General features: G+C 45.2%; 2 protein-coding genes across 5 annotated transcripts in view; one reads left to right on the top strand and one right to left on the bottom strand.

The window, feature by feature from the left end:
- The window catches only part of LOC139051035 (b(0,+)-type amino acid transporter 1-like), a 228,778-nt gene that overhangs the window by 181,066 nt on the left and 23,360 nt on the right, over positions 1 to 24,352 (top strand). Inside the window, exon 3 of one of the 4 annotated variants that reach the window (XM_070528062.1) lies at positions 22,332 to 22,468. The exons of 2 other annotated variants lie outside the window; for them this stretch is intronic. In XM_070528062.1, coding sequence (XP_070384163.1) covers positions 22,332 to 22,468 — 137 coding nt within the window. Of the gene's footprint in view, positions 1 to 14,816; positions 14,867 to 22,331; positions 22,469 to 24,352 lie in introns of those variants that run through there. One more of the 4 variants, XM_070528067.1, reaches the window with a different exon arrangement.
- LOC139051036 (uncharacterized) lies at positions 8,171 to 12,987 on the bottom strand. The gene is made up of 3 exons (XM_070528068.1): positions 12,882 to 12,987; positions 10,040 to 10,690; positions 8,171 to 9,208 (listed from the first exon to the last, which is right to left on the bottom strand). The coding sequence occupies exons 1-2, from the start codon at positions 12,891 to 12,893 to the stop codon at positions 10,070 to 10,072; spliced, it is 633 nt and encodes a 210-aa protein (XP_070384169.1). The 5' UTR covers positions 12,894 to 12,987; the 3' UTR covers positions 8,171 to 9,208; positions 10,040 to 10,069.

The following is a 24,352-nucleotide window of genomic DNA, read 5'->3' as shown; positions in this document are numbered from 1 at the left end:
AAGGACCGCAGCGCAATCGTGTTCGGCGGCGAGCTGCCTGCCGCTCTCAGTCAAGAATCCGAAGAATCACCGGGCAATTTTTCTTTCTGTGGCTTCGCTGTGTTCGTGACTACTTTGGAACGCCCCAGGCAGTGCTGTGGTTTTTGTGTTGGTAGGCCGAATTCTGTTCTGTATTCTTTTCTTCAACCCCGCTCCCTCGTAGCGTCTACGAACCCTTCGCCCCCCGTTGCCAACCCCGTATTCTTGAAGAAAAAATCAACCAATGCAGCCCCATCCCCAGATGCTAGCGTTTTTTCGGTTACACGGGGATATTCGACATCGTCAGCAGCATGACGAATTGACCCTCTCCCATAGTGAAAAAAAAAATGTGATTTAGACTATATACCACGCTTGAATTCCGGATTAGTCGGAAGCTAACATCGGTTCTGTACCACCGAAATCTCGTGGTCGGCGTTATACAGACTAACCTCGATTGGTGGTAAACAAAATAAAAAACGTATTAAATAAAGCATTTTTTTATTTTTTAAAATATTTAACGGCACGCGGGCCTTGCTCAAGCCATCCTCAGATCGACTCACTTACAGGAGCAGCGCTAACTGAAACGTAGTTTGCAAATTACCAACACGTTCAGCATGCTTTCAACGGGTTCAATCAAGTTCGAACATCTTTCAGAGCCATCGCAACATTTTTGCGTTCTAGTCAGGTTTTGCGAGCCTTACGCGAAATCGCGCCGCAACCAGTGTCAGCTGATTATGCGTAAGTTTACTTAACGCAGTCACTCGGAGCGCAGTAATTGAGTAATGTGGCCAATCATAAATGAAAAGCGCAGGCGCACTTTGCGCTTTATCAAGCTCTTGGAGGAGCTGTAATACAATGAAAGGAAAATATTCTCATCCATCGGACTGCAGCACGAAACTAAAACGCGAACACATAGGTTGTCTCTCAAAGTATCAACGAAAATTCACCCTGGTTCTGTGATAGAAGGCGAGACCAATGCGTTTCCAGGGGTCACTCCACCATGTGAGCTAACCTAGAAGATTACAAAGCGAGGCCAATGAATCGACAACTCGAAGCAGAGGGACACAGAATATGACGAATTAGGCGCCGAATTCAAAACGCTGTTGTTTCAATGTGATTTTACCTATTCGCTGACCACCCTTCCTGATATTACGTACGTCCGGCATCGGGATTGGCTGGAATTTTTTCTTACGAATAATTCTATCGTAAAATTTGTTAGTAGAGGCCCATTTCTGCGGAAGCACGCAAGATTGAGATAGGTCCATGAAAGAAAATATTATCATCCATGCGACTGTATCACGGAGCTAAAAAGGAAATACGCATGAAATTCTCTAAATTATGTTGTAGGGGTTTCATAATTTGTATCGCTAACTTCAAAAATGTGAAAATTGCAGAGTTAAGTCCTCCGGTCATCAGCCTCTTACGCATCAGCCTTTCTTGCGCCAAAAAAAGAGCGACAGAAATTGCAAACATTCAATTTTATTAGTCATCGTTATTTACTGAAAGCTCCCATGGAAAGCTTATTCATGTTCGTAGCCACATCTCTGGATGCAAGTTTTCGCCATCATGCACGACATAATCAGCTATTTAACTGACGATGTGCAAAACGCCTTTCATGCTAGTAGACTGCGCAGTCTGGCTAGTACGACTTGTGGCTTTGCCCTAATTTCATGTTTATCCGCGTGAAACATTCCGCGCAATTTTAATTTCATAGTGTCAGCCGAAATGTAGGTCCTGAGGATTTCAAAAAAAAAAACCTCTCATAAATATAGCCTGTTTGGACAAAGACATAGTTCTTGAGGCTACCTCAGGAAGTTTGGCTTGTTTCCGGGTGTGATTTTATCAAGGAATGATTGCAGATAAATCCCTAATTTAATAAAACACAGAGTAAAGTTTAGTTCGCTCCTTATGAGAGAAAGAAAAGTAGTTTTAAGACAATTAACCCAGACTTCCCTTGAATCTCACTTTGCTTGGAAGCCTTCATGGTATCCTCTTCCTACGGTTGGCTCGGACAGCACAACGTCAACTGATGAAGTACAAGAGCGAGGTTTTACAAATTGATGGCTCACATATTTTCTCCGATTTTCTGGACTTAACGTCACGTTGGACGTTCTCGTCATGTTAGAATGCGCAGCCGAAACTGGTAGGCAGAGTGGAATCTTTGTATGGCTCATCCGTGGCCACCGTTCGATATGTCTACGATCATTACGACATTAAGGATCGGTTCAAAACCATGGCGTTCGCATAGCTTAAATTGTCCACGTAACAAATGTACACTACTTTCGGAAGAACTGCTCCCAGATTCAAAATGTCTGAAAGTGCTCTGAAAAAGCTTTGCCTTGTTTCTTTCAAAATGACAATAGGTGTTGCGTCATACACATTCAGAATAATAGAATTTCGAAAGCCACTAAGAGTGCCTAACCGCATACAAAATACTCATTTAGTCATTACACCGTGCCGCGTCCTTTTCGTGAACGCTGCTAAAGCATTTTTGCTTGAATCGTCGCCTGAGCTTTTTCTTTTCTTTTTTTTACCATGCTGCAATATTTAGGAATAAATTTAATGCCTCTGAGTATTGTCAATATTTTTAAACGTTTTCACAATTATTCAGAATTCTATTAGTTTAAGTAAACACTAATTTGTTGTGTGGTATTTTAACAGAACTTTTTTTTTAATCACGCATCCGCTTTGTTGAATGCTCTCTTTCAAAATAACCTAAGCCACACATTTGATGTTATTTGTCGTGTGCGCGTTTTTGTTTTTATATGTCACGTGTAACTAATTTGGTCGTGCGACTATTAGCAAGTGGCTCTTAGCAACACGTAAGTGATTATCGCTACAAAGGCAGTGAATGAAGCACTAAATAAAGAACCCGCTCAATAATCTGTGGTCTTCTAGCTTGCTTAATTTGTATTCTGACGGGCTCGCATAACGTTTAATGGGTTTGGCCACTGGGCAGCAGACCAATGAACAACCGTAACTTCACTAACAAGGCCGAGTGATCGCAGGCCCAAATAGAATATGCATATGTTTCTTATTTTCAATCGATGCGTATAGACGTAGCGTTTGGTTGCGCAGGGTTGATGTGTGTCATTGATATGAGCCTGTTCCTTGGTGCATATCATCTTGTCTTGTTAGCCCTGTCAGTCGGAAGAGGAAATGTTATCGTCAGGCCACTGATGCATGGTTTCGCTTCATATTTTTGTTCGATATCGACATCACGTGCCCGCGGTAGATAGAATTAAGTAGTTCCGTGCGGATATAGGCATGACAAAATTTGCGTCTGTTCTCCGTGGTGGCTTCGCGGCAATCGCGTCCTATATACCTGAGCTAGCGGTTTCGAGCTCGATTTCACTGTAAGAGTGACCGCATTCTTATTCATGGGGGATCCCAATCACTCGAGCAACTAAATTAGCTGCCCGTTCAGGAACTCCGGATGGCAGAATGTTTTTTAAATATTTTTTTTTAATTTCAAGGCTGTGACGAGTCCCTGTGTCACTTACGAATTTAAATGTGCACAGAGCCGTCACTCAGCCAACAAATCAACCCAGAACGCTTTGCACTTACATGGCTGAATGCTCCACGAAGTAGACAGGTGGCAGCTTGCACTTTCACGCTTACGTACAAATTGCAGTTTTCAGACGCGTAGGCTTGCGCGTCGCTGAAGTAAGTGTGCCAATCTGCGATAAAATTACGCTCTAAGCTCCGTCGTGTAGGGGGCGCCCATAGCAGTAGTTCCCCGGACACATATTGTGGATGCGGCATCGAAGTTCTTCGCAACATAAGTCGACAGTCGCGGAAAGATCGTGGCCCCGCATTCTAAGCCATGGCTTTCTGAAGACGTCGTATGTAGACGGTTGCTACGCATTAATGAAGTCGCTGGAAGCATTGCGTGCGGTCGAGTTACGCATCGCTGCCTTATGTAGAAGTGTTCGTCTGCAAATCAACACCAGTTAGAAGTTCGAGCTCTTTTCTCTTCTCTAACTTTCTCCCCACGGCCGTTATGTGCTAAAACCAACTCACCAAAGCTTCTGCCCTAATTATAATACACAGTGAAATAAGACATACGCGCAAGAAACGGCCTCTTTGAAGGCACACAAAAGAATAATTAGCGTAGCTTGTAATGGCAAATGCGCTTCCCTTTACAATAGAGAAATAGACCATGTCCGATGTAGAGGAGCTGGTGGCGAGCGCATTCGTTGCTAACACAGGTCATCTAAAGAAGTGAGTAGTAGGAGGCGCTGGGGGTCACCGCGAGTACAGATGCAGATACGTTCGATAGAGTCCTCACAGCCGTAATTGTCGCATGAAATTGTGCCTCTGATTCCACTGAGCAACGAATTGCTCCTAGTGAACGCCACATCCAGCCCTGAATGACTCTATTGGCCTTGTGACAGCTGGAGCTTCGTGGAAGTGACGGGAAAATCTAGATTGGTGCTACGATCCAGTGAAACAAGTGTTTTGGCAGGGTCCACTCTAGACAGGGCTATCCGAACTATCTTGGCGGTGTCATGCGTGGACATTGCGTAACCTTCAACGGGTCATTGCAAACGAGGCTGCTATGACCAGGCAACCAGTGAAAATGTCCTCACGCTTTGAAAGAGCATAATGGTAAACCTTCCGGATCGCGGACATCAACTGGTCCTAGTTTCGGTGATATAGGCTTTCAGCAAGCTCTGAAGCACTGGCTTCGAATCACAAAACACTTTCCCCTTTTTTTTTCAGTGCTTCTTCTATGACATAAGTAGTAACGGAAAGAAGACAATCAAGATCAGTGGCCATCGGTGTCGTAACTGTGAAGTGGAACATTGCTAACTTAAGCGGAACGATAACGGCATCACAGCAGCTCTCCAAGAAAATGGAGCCGTCGGTGCAATTTGCTAGCAGTCACATACACCTCTCGCGGAAAAGTAAGAACACTTAGTTGAAAGCCAATGCAGACATTGCGGCCTTTTTTGTGACGTCTGAAATTATGAGACCTACAGCTGGCGCTGCGAGGGAACACAAGAATGGCACCTGTCTTGCCGTGGGTGAATTGTTCAGAAGAATGTCATGGTGATCAGCCAATAAACGAGAAAATGTTGCACGTCGTTCCGACGCTTGCAAGCAAGCGAAATTACAGTTTTGTAACCATTAATTAGGTCAGGTGTGTGCTCTCACAGAGTCGGCAATGATGCACATCGTGACCGCATAGTCCTTCACAATGGCAACCGTCACGTGTGTGTGTGTGACTGTATGAGCTGTTAATTATATATCACTGTCTATAACATAGTCATCACCCGCCACCTCGAGAAGCATGTCAAGCGAACAGCCAGGCTAACATCTCCAGCATGTCATTAAAGCTTACATCTCTCTCTGTCTCTCACAGCCGTTACTGCGCAACGAGGGAGACTGATGCACCTCGGTGGGGCTTGAACCTTGTATAATCTCAAAAGCACGGATATTTGCCTTGAACGTGTTCCAAAGCGGCGGACCACTGTGTCCTAATATCACAAAGAGGGCCCTCTGTGCACCTCAAGCGTAGCAAGCACTTACATGCCTCAAACCTTCGTAGTAGGAGGGCAGTGGATAACGACCTCTTCTTGAATAATGCGCATTGTGGAGTTGAGGTGAAACCGCGATCAATGATCACGACTAGGAAGCGATGCTTGTTAACAGACGAGATGACATGGTGGTTATTAAACACAGTATATGGCTTCACGGGCTTGCGGGGAATAGCTACGGTGCGCATATTTCGGTAGAAACTCACAAGCCTTGTGCACTGAACTAGGTAACATTCTTTTGGCTTCCGCTGTACTTCGTTTTCAAGTGCGTTCGTCTGTAGCTATCCGCAACAGAGAACTGAGTATCGGCTCAGAATAGGATGCGAGCAGGCAAGCCACTATATTTGCTCTCTGTTGTCTTTTGTTGTTTTAAGAGCATTCTAAAACAGGTACAGCGCCGAGCCGAGCCGGCCTGTACCAGTTTAACAAGCCGAGCCGGCCAGATGGAAGAACAGAGCACTTTGTTGCTGCTTTATCGAACCATTGCTGCTTTTAATTGCATTTAACATTTAACGAACATTGTTGTATTTAACCATTGCTGCTTTATTAAATGCATTTTATGCACTAGTGGTTATGAATAGTCTCCATCGTACGGGTTGTGAGGCCGTTCATGATAGCCTCCTGTATGTCTGTGAAGGTCAAGTCTGAAATATACAGAACTGCAGAGGACACACTTCTACTACCCCCTCCCCTCCACACATACGGTAGACGTACGTTTGCCATGAGGGCTTTCATATTTCTGACAGTCAGTCAAGAACTTTAATGAAGTCCTGAGAAGTTTCAAGCCATTGGAGATCCAACGCGGGGAACTCGTCCGGCCGAAACCATAGGCGACGCCCAAGTCGGGACGGGAACGTGGTGACGCTCCGCCAGTTCTTGGGCCCTCTGGACGGCCTTGAGTTGGAGTTTGAGGTCCGGGCTTTTGAGGGCTTCTTCCCATTCGGGCTCACCAGAGAGAGGGCCCTTTGGTAACGCGGTAGATTGCCATAGCATGTGCAAGAGTGCGAGCGATAAAGTTCTGGGCAGTCTGGGCAATTTGCCGGGATTTCTTAGTTGTAGTGGTTTAGTAGGCCTCGTGACGGATACGAGTCCGTTTGTAGCATTCGAAACGCGGCCGCCTGCGTGCTTTCGAGTTTGGTGTGTGGGCGCGGGAATTTGGTTGACAAGTGCAAGGTTTGTGGATCGCGCAGGTGAAAATTAGGGACGAACGAAATAAAATGCCTTCGTTACTGCTTGTACATAGCGAAGCACCTTATGGCCTAATATTTTATGTAGGTCGCACACGTTATTACGTACCGTGCACAAGGGCACGCTCTACTTTTGTACTCGGAAACACAAAAGTGCTCGGGCTCACAAGTTTGCCAGCTGCTGGCATCGCTTCGGAAGCACGTTTTGTTCGAACCGCGGTGGAGGAGCCTCCCTACAACTTTTCGATTGTCCGATACACACCAATGGACACGAAGTGTTCATTAGATATAGATTGAAAAACATCATCACTCCTATTTGGCACATGGCATAGAACGTCATTTGTAACATAACGTTAGGCTTCTATAAGAGAACTCTGCTTAGAATAAGTTTACTGAAGGAAGGCATCGCGTTCGCGAAATTTGTTGGGTTGAACGTTTACGCAAGAAAAGTTGAATAATAAGTTTAGCCAAACAATCTTTGTGACGGAAATTTATGTTAAGTGAGTGTTTTTAAATGTATTTAGCCATGACCATTATTGTCGTAGCGAAGTCGGCTACAAAACTCGACATTAGAGGTTAATTGTGACTTCCTAGCGATTTGAGAAAAAATAAAATTAAACAGGCTGCGCGATGAGTGCTTTCTATTGCGATTCCTATTCACTCGCTGTTTGCCTTGTAAAGGAGGCTGCGGGCTCTAGTCAAGTCGCTTGCCCAAAGCGACTTTTACCCGCAGTCTCCTCCATCACTGATGGAAATAAAGAAGTTATTATTATTATTATTATTATTATTATTATTATTATTATTATTATTATTATTATTATTATTATTATTATTATTATTATTATTATAGTAATTATGCGTACTTCCGATGCGCATCCGCGCCGCACTCGTGCCGCAAGGGAAATGGCCAACAAAAAAAACACATAAATGTGTGGTACTGCGCCTTGTTCTGTAACTGCAGGCATGTCTGTGCAACCCAACGCCACACAATGCGTGTCGTTTCCTACGCTTTCTGACGTTTCAACAAAGCGCCACAGTCAGGGTTTAAGACAACACTTAGGTACCATGAAGCATCATATGTTACATACATTTTGGACGCCTTCATGCTGCAAAGCGGTAACATGTTTTACATGCCCCTCTAAAAATAAATATAAATTTATATAGCTGGATACGACCTTCTGTAAGCATGATTATGTGTAGGCATAGGTCGCGGTTAAGAGCATGGTCATACTGTCATGCCAGCATTGCTTACCTTTTTTTCGCAATGACTGCTCTTTCACAACTGTTCTGGTTGTTAACTTACTGTTAAGGTGTTGTCACGTTGTCGTAACGCTATCACCCAGCCCCATCTCGGATGTACTTGCAACGCATTCCGAGTACAATTTGGCCTATTCCAGTTTGTTGAAGGAAGAGGAAGAAGAGTAGGAGGAATAAGCTTTATTTTAGGACAGGAGAGTGGAGGCCTAGGCCTCTCTATCTAGATGACGGCCTCGAGCCCTTGGGCCCTGGCGGCATCTCCGGCCCGCTGGATTGCCTCAAGTTGGCTTTCCAGTGCACAGCTGAGCAACGTTGTCTCCCACTGCTCTCTGGTCTTGTGTATTTTATTCTGTGTGAGTGTCCGAGGACAAGCCCAAACCATATGTTGTAGGTCCGCCCTTTCTTGGGAGAATTTTACATCTATCCCTGTAAAGTTCCGGGCAGCAGCGGGGGTAGGCCACCGGGTTCGTGTATGCATCTGCTTGCAAGAGGCGCCATGCCGTCGCTTGCAGTCTACTTAGCGAGGAGTGTGCCGGGGGGAAATGGGCCATTACAAATTTATAGTGTTTCTTGATGTCGTTAAAGCCGGTCATCCGGTGTCTCTCCGCTCCCAGTATTTGTTGCGTGTCACCTGCTCGGCCCGTCAGTTCTCGAGCCAGCTTGTGCACTATTTCGTTCCCGGGAAAGTAGGAGTGTGCGGGCGCCCATATAATGTGAATGTGTCGATCTTCACGAAAGTTGGTCGAAATTCTCAGCGCTTCCGGCGAGATTCAGTTAGTCGAAAACAATTTTTTTTACAGCAAGAAATGCAGTATTGTCGAGAAAGCAAGAACACTAACAGAAAATAACGACTAGATGTGTTATTTTATCACGCAGGTTCAGGGATTGTTGTATTTTGCGTACTGACATCATGTGTTCACTTGCTAACTCAGAATCTTTTGCAGCGGTCTGGCAGAGTCCCGAAACGATGCCTACAGAAAAATTCATTTGTTCCATCCAAGTTGACGTTGAAAATGAAAAAGGCGAAACATTTTTTTTTTCTGGTGACGAAAGACGTTGCCGTCGTCAGCATATATTTACACGAGTCACGAACATAATTTGCACTGTTGAGGTCATCGCTTCGACTTAGATGGCAGGTGTAAGCTGTGAACGTTTTCCCGCAGAGGCTGCCATTGTACGGCTTTCGCTGAAAGATTCTTCACGCTGTAAAGAGAAAGGAATATAGGTAAGCTTACGTAACACAATTGGGCGCAGACCGAAGTGGTTCCCGCACATGTGGAAGCAGAATTTCGTAGATGTGTTACGCACACTACGATATGATATAGAATAAAAGCGGCCGCTTCTATGGAGTACTTTCCCGTAGCTGAAACAATTATTCAACACTGGTCAAATTCTGTTTTGTTATTAGGTTTCATACCTGTCGTTACAAGCGTGCAGCAGACACTTTAATGAATTTCTCTTAAACATGCCATGCAGATAAGTTTGCGAATTTTTTTTGCTTCGCACGTGCACCTATGAAAATCTTCCACAAAGATCCGAGATCCCGATATAGTGTGCACATTTCCAGTAAACAGGATATAACTTATTATATAAAGGCGTCGGAACCTATCACTCCTATATTGTTTACCACAAAAACGACATGGTTCAATGCGAGTGATAGCCACATATGTATGTACACAAACGCCGCGATTGTAGCTGTATGAGTCATGTGACTTCTACACATCAAATGCTAAATACACGTACAAAAGGCTACCCGATTGGTAAATCTCCACTTTCGTTTGTTTAAAAATTACTTGGACAGATAGAAAGATGCTCCTGCTGCATGTACATCTGCAAAATTTTGAGCTTTTTTACACCATCTTTTTCAACCAATCATTGTGTCTCAAGAAAGCAACGAGATTTTTTTTACTGCTGCAACTGTTTCATATTTGAGCCGCACCGTCCTGCCTTGGGACCCACCCATGCATATTGCCCGAAGCATACATTTCAATATATTTTTTTCAAGTTTCCAAGTGAGATTGCCAAGTAACTCACCAGAATGTGGCAGATACTAGAAGTGGACGCCTATTTGTGGTGCTTGACGACCACGACCTTGCCGACGGCACCACTGCCGCCATAGCCACCAGCGCCGTAGCCACCGTAGCCACCGTATCCACCAGCGCCGTAGCCCCCGTAACCACCATAGCCACCATAGGTGACGCCACCTCCGTAACCTCCGAGGCCACCTCCGAGACCTCCAAAGCCACCGCCGAGACCGGCACCTCCAACGCCGGCGCCTCCGCCGACGCCTCCGATACCGGAGTGGGCCACGACGGCTCCGCCGCCGCTGACCTGATTGACGTGGTGTACAGTGCGGACCAGGAAGGCCGGTCCAGCCACGGACTTGCCGGCACCCGCCCGGCCACCGCTGAGCAGGACGACACTGCTTCCGACACCAACGGCACCGCCGCCTCCACCGAGGCCACCGGCACCCAGACCTCCGAAACTGACGCCGCCTCCGAGACCTCCGCCGTAGCCTCCGCCGTAGCCTCCACCGTAGCTTCCGCCGTAGCCTCCGCCGTAGCCACCGAGACCACCTCCACCAATGTATCCACCACCCAGACCACCACCTAGTCCACCGCCGCCGCCTCCAATGAAACCTCCGAAGGCGCTGGCAACCAGGACACTTAGCAGGATGCTGCAGACCTGCGACGATTTGGAAGCACCGAACGCTCATTCACTCATTTTCTCTCTGTACTCCACATAGTGTGATGAACATGTTGTAACGCTTCGTGGGCGTACTTTCTGGACGCTTGCTTTGCTGTTTTCTATGCTTTCCTGCTTCATTACCCCTACACGCGTGTTATTGTACGAATCAGATTGTTTTCTTTTCAATGCAACTGGTGTGTAAGCTGAGCCTTTCACTTTCACTTCTGTTGTAGTACATAGCCAATCAGAATAAGGCATTGAACCTTCTGGTCGTTTGCATTGCATTACTTGTGCCATCATCACTCTGCCTTCTATAGGAAGCAGCGTCCCCATGAACATTCGTACTTTTTACACTCTAGATGAACAGGAGTAGGCAGTCACATACGTATCCTTACGTGATATGAAGGCGAAAACATGATGACTTGTCCGAGTTATCACCTTAAATAGAAACTCTATTTAAATCCACCCTAATTCACCTTCCTCTAATTTGTATCAACCTTAGTTCACCTTCATCCACTTTAGTCTGCCTTAATGCTGCCTAATTCACTTTATTGTACATCATTTTACCATAATTCACTTTAATCCCTGCGCTGAGTCTTTGTGTGTAGGAGCAGCCCGAGAACCTCTACTTGATGCTCAGTCATTTCCCCGCACTCTATGATTAGCTATGACTGTGCGCCTGACTCGAACCTTGTATACGTTTAATTCATCCACAAAGACATGGACTTGACAACAGAGTAGTGCCCTGCCAGGTTCTTGCTATTTCACGTCATCGTTTTCTTTCTTTTTTGAATATTTCGAAGAGGACTTGCACATCACAATTATTTATGACAAGCTCATTCTTACACATTCAGGATCAAAAATAATTTGAGGCCTCTGCTGGTGTTTACGGTGTCGTTCACGGTGACTGAGTATTATGGATACTTAATTGGGAACACTAACAAGACCTTGTTGGTGCTGTCCTGAGCGGAAAGGCCCTGGAGTAATGGATGCAGTTAAAATATACATTAGAATGTAACCACCACTTCAGGTCGGCCCCGAAGCATGTGTTACGCCTATGCTATGAAGGAAGTGTTCGAGCACTCTGCATAATGGATAGTATGCGATTACTTATTTAATATTACAGAATTCCAAGCGATGATGTTGCAGAGAACCGAAACCATCTGTAACGCCTGAGTGAGACATAATAGGATAAGCTGAGTCCATTGACCCTGAAGAAAGATATTTCCTTGGTTTTGTGCTGTCTCATTCATAGGCGGCGAATCATGCTGCTGCTGCTGACGGCATTTTAGGAAACATCACTATCAAGAATTTGTGTTCAGAGCTCCAGAAAATTAGTTCGTTTTTCTTGACTGCCTTCAACGTTTCATTTATAATGAAAAGCGGGAAGAATCTTGTGCCTGGCAGTTATGTGTCTTCATTTTGTTTGTTTCCATCCAACACTCATCTTTCTGCGAGTGCTTTCTGCAAGCTGGATGGCCGCAGCTAACGTCACGTGATCCCCAAGTTTAAGATAAATATTTTGAAAGTTCATAAACTATACTACTTTAGCCAGTGGCCATAATCTCGCCCTTTGCTAGCAAACTCCATCAGACGCTAGAGATAAGTGCCAACATTCCAGCGCCATGTCCCGCCTTGCAAACGACCAATCCATAGCACTCATGTTAACTAAGTTGTAATACACGGAGCGCTTTACACGCAAGTTCGAGCTATCGCAATGTGGCTGTTTTGAAAATTCGAATTAGCTATACGCGTTTACATTGATCATTAAATAAATAATGTGGCTGGGAGCCTACTTGTGCCATTGCAGTGTAATATGTACGCGGCTGGCTGATTTGGTGTCGCAGCTGTCTTGTGTAGGAATTAGCTCGAAATACGATTCCAGAACCCTATGTACACAAACAAGATTTTACGGGAACTGAAGCACCAACAGATCACAAACTTTCCTTCTGGGATCCAGGCAGTGACCGTATTTGTGTCCTAACTCGGAACCTTCGTAAAAGTTAATGCCCATTGGGGTAATCTTCTTCGAACTCTGAGTCTGATCTCAAAAGTGCACGACATTTAGCGACCGAAGCCGCGAGCTCCAGTGCTAGTAAAATAAACTTCGGCCGCCGATGAAATCAAGAACTCCTCGAAGCCGAACGCAGCGTTAGGCCCTTCCAAGAGTGGGAGTGCAGATGCTTACCAGGGAGTTCATGGCGAAGGCTGTCCGGTTGTTCAGAGCACAAGCGAGCAAGAGACTTTGGAAGATGTGCGTCTTCTGCACGGAAGCAGACGCGCTTTTATACCCAACCGACACGGACTCCCCCCCCCCCCCTCCCCCTGCACCGGTGTTCGCTTCTGCCCACGTGACAAGAGGGAGGTGTGCCGCAACTCCGGGCAGGTATACCCCTCTCTTGAAGCTCATAGCTTCCGATGTCTGGCCTCCCTTTTGGTTTTGATCAGAGATGAAGCGGCGAGGAGGAGGGTCCCTGCCGCGACCATCCCAGAGCGGCGCTTCCTCAACGCAAAAGCGCGAGAGCATAGGCAAACGGAACACGACGCGCGCACAGTTCCCCCGCTTATCTCGATCCTAGAATTCGAGTTAAACGACATGCGGCGTGGGGGAAGTGTAACGGCAACGCGGGAGAAAACGAAGAGCCGCAGTGCAACATTATTCGGAAAGCTGCGCGCAGGTATCCCTCCTAGATCGGAAGAGCTGCTCAATTTCTCTTTCTGCGCTTCCGCCGCACTCGTAACGTCTCTCGAATGCCACCCGCCGCGCGTCTTTTTTCTCGCCGGTTGGTCGAATCGTGTTCTTGTGTAATTCTTGCTTCGCCCCTGCGTGCCGTGCGCTTAACCTTCTCTCCCCTCTCCTCCCAGAGAAAAAAAGAAAGAAAGAACCGAACGAAGGCGACCAATGCTGCCCCACCTCACGGTGTTCGCGTTGTTAGTTATGCCGACATATCTCGGCATCCTCAGCGGCATAAAGAATTGCTGCTCCGGCCTAGTCAAACGCAGTATTACGTGCAATGTACGACGTCCGCATCGCGGGAAAAGGCGGAAGTTAAGCTTGGTTCTTTACCACCGATATAGCATCATCTGCGTTATACAGACTCACCCTGCTGGGTTACCGCATTTACTCGTGTAAAACTTGTGCTGTTTCTTTAAGTTTTGAAATATTTACAAGGTGTGGGCTTCACAGGAGTTAGGCTTATGGCTGCTAACGTATCCTAGTGGCACTCAGTCAAACATTGTTTGCAATTTTCTGGCAGCTTCAGCACGCTTACAACGGGTTTATTACATTAAACCGTTTATTACAACGGTTTAATGTTACAACGCCTTTCAGACTCATCACACGGCGTATCCGACACCGTATTTTCGCGGTCCTATCAGGTTTTGCGGGCCTTAAGACGAAGACGTGCCGTGCCGTAAGCAGTGTCTGTAGATTGTGCGAAAGTTTGCAAAACGTGCGTATTGGGAGCGTAGTGGCATGTCGACAATGGTTCTTGAACATAGCTAACGCCAAGTGATAGCGCAAGCTCAGCTTTTGTTTGAGCAAGTGCATAGATGACCTACGTTTTCATGAAAGAAAAAAATATTGTCCTTCATTTAACTGTAGCATAAATGTGCAGTAAAAATCTTTACTGATGTCTCCGAGAGAAAACTACTCAGTTGAAAAAAAATGTGTTCGGCTCCGGGGTAGAACCCGGGGCCAACGCGTTTCCGAGGCGGTCACTGTGCCACCCGAGCTAAGCCGGAGCACAGCAGGTAGTAAAGACTGGGCGAATTAATCAAGAACTGAGTGCACAGCTCCATAGGACATGGCAAATCAGACATAATTCAGATAGACTTTTATTGGTTAGTGCTCTTTCAGGTTGTTTGCACCCCTCCGTTGCGTATCAGGCTGACCGCGTTGTCCATCATCAATATTGGTTGAAATTCTTTCTTACGGATAGTTGTGTCGTAAAAGTTTTTTACTAATGCAGACCCAGTTCTGCAGAAGCCCGGAATGTGAAAGAAGTTTCATAAACGGGAAAATTGGCACCCATGCGACTGTAGCCCGAAGCTACAAAGGAGACTAATACGCATTTTCCAGAAAGTACGCGTTGCAGTCTCGTGCATTTCATGAATAATACCCAAATGTCAAAGGAAGGCCGTGCGAAACCAGTGACTTCATGTCAAATTGAGGTGAACAACAATTTTTCATTTCATGCTGGGAGTAAGTAAAATTTCTTGCACTTTGCGGAATTTCACCAAAACGGATTCACCAGTTTCTAAACGTTGAAACAAGGATATAACTTTCGCAAATTCTATTTTTGTCATTCCTGAAGAGACAGATAGTGCATCCGGATGCGTAAGACCGCCTGATTCTACCTTCATATTTTAGATATCTATCTTGTTCCACCAATACGTTCACTCACATAGGCCGTGTCCTTCATCTGTTCTTTCGTTGAAGAACGGTTTCTTGACGCCCCTTATAAGATTGTTCATTCCATCGAAGCTGCCATGTCTAAGGGAACCTTAGCCACAGCTCCAAAAAAAAGTGTCCTTATAGCCATAATGTCAATCGGTAAAATGTAGTGGTTAACACAAGCGACCACATACTGCTGCCATCTACAATCGCAAAGGTTTCGTAAATCATTCAGAGGCTGTGGAGATGGTATGGTATGATGAACTTTATTCAGGTCCTGAAGATCAACCCTTAGGTTGACGCAGGTGGCTCCCACGTCGGGAAAGTAACGCTTAACCTTACCGCCATATTGTGGGTCTCTCGACGGCCGGTACTTAATCTAAAAGAACTCCACTGTGAAGGACTCCTTGTCACCAGCCTCTTTCCTTGTCAAAGTCCGTGAAAGACACAAGACACTGCCAAAGCATATGATCCAGAGTAATGAAGCCATTACACTTCTTGCAATTGATTGGTATCTCTCTTTCTGGATATAGTCTGCATCCACTTAAGGGTTGATCTTCAGGACCTGAATAAAGGCCTTGGTGATGCTGGCTTAATATTTGTTGTCAACATATCTGTGGTCAGAGTACAGCAACGTAAAATTAACACTCATTCATCTCAAAAAGAAATGTGACATTCCTTATTGTTTAACGTAAAAATGAAGCGCCTGTACTAGTTGGCTGAGTCTAAAACCACTGAATTATGAGCGTTTTATGGTATGTTCTTACTGCGTATATTCCGCTTTTTTGTGCTTTAGAACATGAATCAGCGATTTTTTTTTTACTTTGAACATAATTATCCAGGGAGTGGTTAGCCCTGCCTAATTCTTAGATTTCAAGTATACTGAAATGGGAAAAAAAGCTACAGAACTTCAGCAGCAAAATAGTTTCTTATTTAGCAGTTTTTCCTGGGCATATAATGCGGGAAGAAATAGAACGTACCCGATTTAGATTCTGCATGAAAGAGAGTTGAAATGAACCACGTGGAACCAGCCCTTGTGCCGAAATTCGTGCCACGTACAATAGTTGATGCAGTTTGTGTAATATTTTTACAGTCAAGAAGTTTGCTGCATCTCCACAGTCCATTCATCTGAACATCATCTCGACACACATTAGTTGTCACGGTATGAAAGCATCCCACTTCCCACGACAGAAACATGACAGCAATTACAGTCGCGGCAATTTCCTCATTCATCTCGATTCAGACAAAGCTGGCTTCGAAAGCAGGGTCACCCAGATCACCTAATCTCTCCACGCATGTTTCCGCTGGCATCCACGATATAGTTATGCCTCTGTGCGAAAGGCCTCCTGTGCTAATAGAATGGCGAGTGCGCCAAGTGTTATGTGTTGCTAGCCTGTTATTTCGATATTATTCGCTTTCAATGTAGCGAGGAAATTGTAATTTCTTTTTAGCTCTTGCACTGTCGACACAAATGACTGTGCTGAGTAGTTAATTTCCTTTTCTCTCCGATATCTAATACCCTGTATTGACGAAGGCATACCATTCTTGCGATGGCCTCAGTAAGCATGGCTTCGCTTTTGTTGTAATTATGACGCCGAAACGCCCCCCAAAACTTCTTCCACTAAACGCTGGGCAAATTCGTCATCATTCCTTACGGGGGAACACAAAGCCGATGACGTAGTCTTTGCAGTAGACAAAATCATATCACGATAAAACAAGCACAAGAATATGGGTGAAATACTGTGTCGCTTACCAATCATCTCGGATGTGTCGCCATCTTTCATTGTTGTTCGTCTTGTTAAAACTATTCAGAGCAACATGCCTTATTTCCTTCCCTTGTGTCTCGATTTACTAGGAAGCGTTCACGCTATCGTTTTCCGATGGTGTTCTCTCTGACATTGGCGTTCTCACTGCTGAACTACTAGAGCTAGATTTCTCAAAGTATCATATAATTCCTTCGATGCACCTAAATTGACGCCAGGTGAACTCTTTTACCGTGTTGTAATGCGCAGCCGAAACTGTTTGGCCGAACGAAATCCATGTATGTCTGTCCCTTGGCCGCACTTCTGTACGTTTGACTTTGCTGAGATACTGCAGGTTGGTCTAGCCATGGCGATACCGTACATTACTAATCTTAACACGTAACCAACGCATACTAAGTTCCCACAAACTGCTCCTAAAACTTAAAACACAGGAAACGCTCCCAAAAAGGCCTTCCCTTGAAATGCCATCGCCTTCTAGTAAACGGTGTGAACGTATTCATACATAGACCGTCATCTGTAGTTCATTTCATTTGACCTTCCTTCATCGACAAGAATAAGCTTGAATTATTCCGTGCTTCCCGACAAATATTTCGGAAAAGCCGGGGCAACTTTTACACCCATACCTGGAGCGCAATTATTGTAAATAAAAGCTAATGAGTTGTTCCCTATTTTGAAGGTAATTTCAGGTATTAAACGCAATAAGCATTTATGAAGGCTTTTTTTTTTCAAAATAAGTTAGGTCATGGATCTGATGTTACGTGCCATGTGAGTAATTTATTCAGTAACGTGTAACTAATTCGTGCCTCTCTTAACTAAGGTCTGAAACTTTAGCATACTAAAAGCTATCCGAACCGAAGAATCTGTACATATTAAAACCTCCAGAGACTGGCGACTACAAGACCAGCAACTAAATAACCGTAGAAACACCCCACTCAATGAGCTGTAGGCGTCGGTCGCGTTTAATCTATTCTGACGGGCTCACGCACCGTTTAAGGTGCGTTGCCAATAGGCAGCAGACAAAGTGGTAACCATTACTTCACTAACAAGGCCGAATGATCGGATGAACTAATCGAATATGTATAAGGTTGTTATGTTTGAAACGATGCATGTGCACGCGGCGTCTATCTGTGCAAGGCTGATGTGTGCCGCTGATATGAGCCCGTCCCTTTAACGTGTATCATTTTGACACTTTGGCCGCACTGCTAGTATGAAGAGAGAATTTCATGCTCACCCTAATGATGCATGGTCTCGCCTCAATATGTTTATTGCGTTTACGGCACTCTACGTGACCATGGTGCAAATAACGAAGTACTTGGGTGCGGATACTGGCGAGGGAAGATTTGCACTTCTACTATGCGGCGGATTCGTGGCTATGGCGGTATACAGCTAAGCTCGGAACTCCGAGTTCAATTTCATTTCGAGAGCGCCCGCATCGTCATTGCTGTGGGATCCCAAACACTCGAGCATTTACTTTAGGCGCCCGCTCAGCGATTGCAGGCGTCAAATTTTGGAGCTCTCCCGAGTCCCTGAGTTGCTTCAAAACCAGAAGGTTCATAGAGAAGTAAATCTCCCAATAAAGCGATCAAGCAAGCTTTGCATTCATTTGTCTGAGTGTTCCACGAAGTACAAAATCAGGGTGTCAGCGTTTGCTTTCATGAAGGTATACAGTTGTTTATCGTTTTTGTTTTTTCCACGAGCGGATTCGCGTAGCAAGTGTGTCAATCTGTGATAAATGTGCACAGATAACTTCATCGTTTAGAGGCCGAATAAACGCGTCGTTCCCCGGAAGCAACGTTTTGGAAGTGCGCATCAAATTTCTTAACTACACGATACGTAAGACCGCGAAGAAAACATTCTGCGCTCGCATCCTAAGCGACGCATGTCTGAAAAAGAGGTCTTTCGAGCAGATTTCGTGGAATTAGTGAATTACTAGCAAGCGTACACTGCACTGTCAAAATATCGGCATGCACTGTCAAAATAAGAAAATGCCCTTTCATGCATTGAAGCACAAAATTAACTGTAGCGCCGATGTATTTTGACCCGTAGTTTCCGAAAATAATATCTCGAAACTGATGTCATCCTGGTGAATCATTGCATGTGCATAACTCTATACTATATATATATTGCCCCCTGGCGTTTTGAGCCAGCGAACAGCGAGCCACAACCTTCGCGAAGGTTGTGGGTTCGGTTCCCACCTGCGGCAAGTTGTTTTTAGAGCGCAGCTCTTTGGCGTCCGTTCCTGGGTTTCGCGTCGTCGTCGGCGTCGTCGTCGGCGTCGGCGTTGTCGGCGTTGTCGTCGGCCTCGTAACCAGCTCGCCTCCGCCGCCACGCTCCGCCGCCGCGCATGCGCCGCTGCTCCGCCGCCGCGCATGCGCGCTGTCGGCTCTCCGGGCGAGGGAGGATGATGGAAGGGAGGAGGAGAGACTGTGGAGGAGGGCTGGCTACACAAATGGCTCTTTGGCGTCCGTTCCTGGGTTTCGCGTTGTCGTCGGCCTCGCAACCAGCTCCGCCCCCCTTTCATCCCCCCAGCGCTAGCAGCGACCGACTGATACCGCTTTCGTGAGTCCGCTACCGCACTCACGAAAGACGTCGTGCACTTCCTGCAACTCGCATTAACCGTCCATCGATCCACACCGATGTTAGTAGTGGGGGACTTTAATGTTGACATAAAGACAAACAGCAATTTCCTAACACTTATGCGGGAGAACATCCCGTTCCTCTCGCTCGTAACGCGTCCCACGGCTGTGACAACCTCGCGAGGCACTTGTATAGATCTCGTCTTTGAGAATCAAGCATTGGTGTACCAAGTCGAACATATATCAGTCTATTTCTCCGACCACAAAGCTTCCTTCATGACTGTCAAGAACTGTTAATGGAGTCTTTGTTAAAGGAATACGTGTGAAAAATAAAAAAAAATTCTGTGATAGCGCATACATGTGTTGCTCGATTTCTTTGCCTCAATCTATCGAAAAGGTGAAACAGCTTATTTGCTGCGCTCAAATTTCGCATTAGGAAGTAACGTAATCGTCGGTAATTTTTTTCATCCACTTTAATTTCCAATAATTTATCGTTTCTTCATTTCATTTATTAAGCAGAAGTAATTTCACCTATATTGTCCTTGGTGTCAGTGTTTGTTGGCTTCTTATGACTTCTTTTTTATGGCTAATAAAAATCGGGCCCCTCGGTTAACCTCCTTTCTTCATGCTTACATATATATATATATATATATATATATATATATATATATATATATATATATATATATATATATATATATATATATATATATATATATATATATCAATTCTAGCTATGTGCAGTATGCATTTCTCATTCAGCGTTCAACATGATCCGTGCAAACTACCTCTAATGATGTGAAGTGTAGGCGTGATAACGATGGTGGACGAAGAGGGAACACACACACGCACACGGCACCACTTCCAACAATGTTTAATCATGAAAAAACGCCACTATTTTATACAGGGGGTGCAATCACAGTTTCTCAGTGCGCATTTGCGTTCAGGTAAATCAGTTCTTTGCGGGATAGTGATATTGATGCTACGCTTATGCACTTGTCACCTGCCTCAATGAGCCCTTTGGCCTCAATTATTAATCTGACCCATTTGTCATGCCTTCTGGTAACCACAACGATGGCGTGGAAGTCTGGCTTACATGCGCAATTTCTACAATGAATTGCCAGGTGGCCCTCCCAATGTTAACTTTGTTCTTATGTTGCCTCAGCCTGTCATTCAGGCACTGCTCTGTGTGGCCCACGTACTTTCTACCTAAAGAAATCTAAAGAAATCTTTTAACCGAATCCTGCCTGACAATTTACGTATTTGTTATCGTGTTGCCACAGGCCACTGCCTCGCGAAAAAGGAAAGGTTGGTCTCTATGCAGAGGTTAGAGAGCTTGCACGGGGCAGAAAACACGACATTTAGGTTAGCGCGCTTGGCAATCTTTTTTAAAATTATGCGACATGCGGTGTGTGTAGGGTATGACAGCTAGCTTTTCTTTTTCGCGAGTTGACTCCTGGTCCAGTTTGGCGAGTTCGCGACTTCTTCAGGATTGTTTCCCATACAGAAACTAGAACGGGTTTCAGGTAGCCTGCCAGACTGCCACGCCTGCGCTGTGTTTGCCAGAAGCCATGACAAATGGCTTCGATTAATAACTGATGCCAAAATGATCATCGAGGCACGTGATAAGTGCGCAAGTGTGGCATCAATATCACTATCACGCAAATAACTGCTTCACCTGAACGCGAATGCGCACTGAGAAACCGTGAGTGCGCTCCCTACACAAATTTGTGGCGTTTTTTTTTCTGATTAAACATTGTTGGAAGTGGCGCCCTGTGTGTGTGTGTTCCTTCTTCGTCCTCCATCGTTTTAGCGCCTTCACTTCAGATTATACTTCACCAACACGCCCACCTATCCATCCTTAGTTCTAATGTGTATGGCACTCAAATATGTAACTTCGCTAGCGGTCCAATGCTTCACACACGAAGACCTATGTATGGTGCAACACATTCATAATGGACTACCTCATAAGGCATCTGTTGTATCCATTGATGCTCTTCCAGCGGACACAAAATACCGAAGTCATAACTACAATATTCAAGTCGATATTCAAAAGAACCCAGCATTGGGCAGGTTTTTTGCTTCACGCGTAACCATTTTACGCACGTGGTACGCATTGCCTGTGCGAATGTGTATGAATTGCCTGCTGTGTATCTTTTAATGCAAAAACAGTTTGGTTTGCCGCATTTCATCCATAACTTTCACTTTTCAAAAAGTTATCTATGTTCCAGAGGTACAGATACCTCCTTCAGGGAAGCTATTTGTGCTATGCCTTCATTATCGCAACAAAAGTTGTGAACGTTCTGAAGTCGCAAATTAAAAGCCTATTTTATTTAGACAAGAAATTTGCATATAAGAGCATCATGACGAATCAGCTTAGATGGTGGCACTAGTCTAAAGCTTATTTGTCACTTATGCTGTCCCACAGTTGTGAGCAATGTACTCATGAAAGTTTGGGTCATTCACATTTCAAATGATGAGTGACGGTTACATACACGCCAAGTCTTAATCTGCGCCTGTCTATTACTTAAGTATATATAGCCTGTGGAGTTGTGTGAATTCTCAGGTAGCTGAAGTGATGTACTATACACAGCTTCCGCACAGATTCTGTTTGGCCTGCAGCGCGCAGAAATAGTTATTTAAGCTATCGGGTTTTTGGTGGTTTTCTACTAAACTGACAGACGAGAGGGAGCTTTGACTTGCTCGTTTGACCAAAAGGCCCAAGTGAAAGTGAACTTTAGAACCAGTGACAGCAAATTCAGTCGCTATGTAAGACTAAGAACACCATCTGACAGAAAGATGAGCAGCTGAATTCATTTCCTAGTATGGAAAGTAGTGTACGTGTATTGAGTATTTCAATGCTGGTAGAATAAACACAAGATTCTAAATTCTGTGGTGTTCAGGTCACATGCCGGCGACCTGACTCTTGATCAGCCAATCAACGACAACCGCCTGTCTGTGACGTCAGCCACCAGGAGTATAAATGTCCTGCGCATCGACCCATTCTCCAGTCGGCCAGGTTGCAGCCGCAGCAGCACCAGTACGATGTTTATACGTTGCTTGCTCTTCATGCACGTGCGCTACTATTCCAACGCTGTATGGATCCGATCTAATGATCGCTTTTCGCTGCTGCTTCCTTACCCACATAGTCTTGTGTCCTGGTGTTCCCACGTTTTATATCGCACAAGTCGTCTTATGCACAGAGATGATATCGAACTCAAACCGGGTCCTGAGTCCAAGTCAGCGAGTACCAGAAAAATCAATATCTGGTACTAAATTTGGAGCACAGAGGGCGATTGGTCCCTACTCCGCTCTCGATGAGCCTGTTGATGTCCACACACCTCCTGTATGGCATGCCACTCATGGTCTTTCTGTATCCTAAATCTTCTCTAAAAAACAGAATGGGCAAAATGAGTTAGCGCCGGAAATTGCTAGCATCGAGTCATTTAAACAGAGAGTCGCCTGCCGCTTTGATGCTTTATAGCCTGGTGTCAGGGCATTAGAGTCGTCGTCTAATGACTCCAGGGAAATTTGTAAATTCAATGCAGAAATCAACTCCTTAATCTTCTAAATCTAACAAGTTGGTCCTAAGAGTTGATGAACTAGAAAATCGTTCTCGAAGAAATAATCTTATAATGTAGGACATATTGGAAAGCGCCAATGAAAACGCTGCAATGCTGTGGTCCAACGTTACTTCTGTATTTACCGAGACCTTGAAGATTAACTGTCCTCATATTGAAAGCACCCACAGGCTCGGAAGAGCATGCGCTGGTCACACTCGCCCTATTATTCTAATACTTTCGGACTTTTTTTTTATTGCGATGAAGGCTTGCCCTTAAGGCATAATTCTTGGAGCGTATATGTGTATTATATGTGTGCTGTGAGGCCTGTGTTGTGTATGAATTGAAGCAGTGTTTTGTGAAATTTGTTGTCATGTATCCAGCGGTCATAGCTGGTTGTCACACTGTAGCGGAGGCCGGCTTGCAGTAGGAGACGCGAGCGTTCCGATTGTAAACCCGTACATGTCCATATTAGGTGGTATGCGTCTGATTCCACCACAGGAACGGAGCAGTATGGACATGTAGCACCCAGTGGTAAATGCGACCAGTTCCACCTTGACACAACAGCCGGTGTAAGGGCCACCCCGGCCCGAAGCCTCCTAAGCACAACTTCCTCCGCCCTAGTAAGGTGAAGGGGGAGGGAGCAGACACACGGTGGGATAAGAGCGCGTGTGTCCTGCCGGAGAACATTTTTACGGGCTCGCAGCGAGTTACGGGGTTGGGGTGGGAGGGGAATAGGTGGAGGATCAGGATTAGGAGGGCAGTGTGCCTGCTGGTCAGCAGCTACTTTCGGACTTGAACACCAAAATCACGGTAATAAAACAGTTATAAACGCAAGCTCTCCAATTTGTTCATTACATAAGATTTCTCGGCAAGGATTAAATTTAGTCAGAAAAAAATATGGGAAGTATTAATTGCTTTTCGTAACAATGGTTCCGTCTTAAAGCTACCGCGGAGCAATTGCCGGCCTTGTTCGCCAGGCTAAACCCGCCTGTTGCTACAATTCAGCACCACCACCACCACCACCACCATACAACCATGAGTTCACTGGCAAGATTCGTTATAACTGGGATGACAGCTCAAACACAACACTAAAAGTACCTTCTCAACGAGTACTTTGCGTGCCTGTGTCTTTGACTTCTAGCTCGTCCACAACCTGACATCATTCTAGCCATCTCGATAACCTCAAGATTTTGAACATTAACGCTCACAGTATTGTTCAAAAACTTCCAAAGTTACTGTCTTTTATTTCGATCTATTCCGCTCCTGTCATAGGCGTTACTGAGTCATGGCTACATATTAATATTTATGACTCCAAGTTTACTGTACCCGGTGTCATTGTCGGGCGCCTAGACAGGATACAC

The sequence above is a fragment of the Dermacentor albipictus genome, chromosome 10 (genome assembly GCF_038994185.2).
Source record: "Dermacentor albipictus isolate Rhodes 1998 colony chromosome 10, USDA_Dalb.pri_finalv2, whole genome shotgun sequence".
Lineage (NCBI taxonomy): Eukaryota > Metazoa > Arthropoda > Arachnida > Ixodida > Ixodidae > Dermacentor > Dermacentor albipictus.
This window is presented reverse-complemented; position numbering and strand designations above follow the sequence as displayed.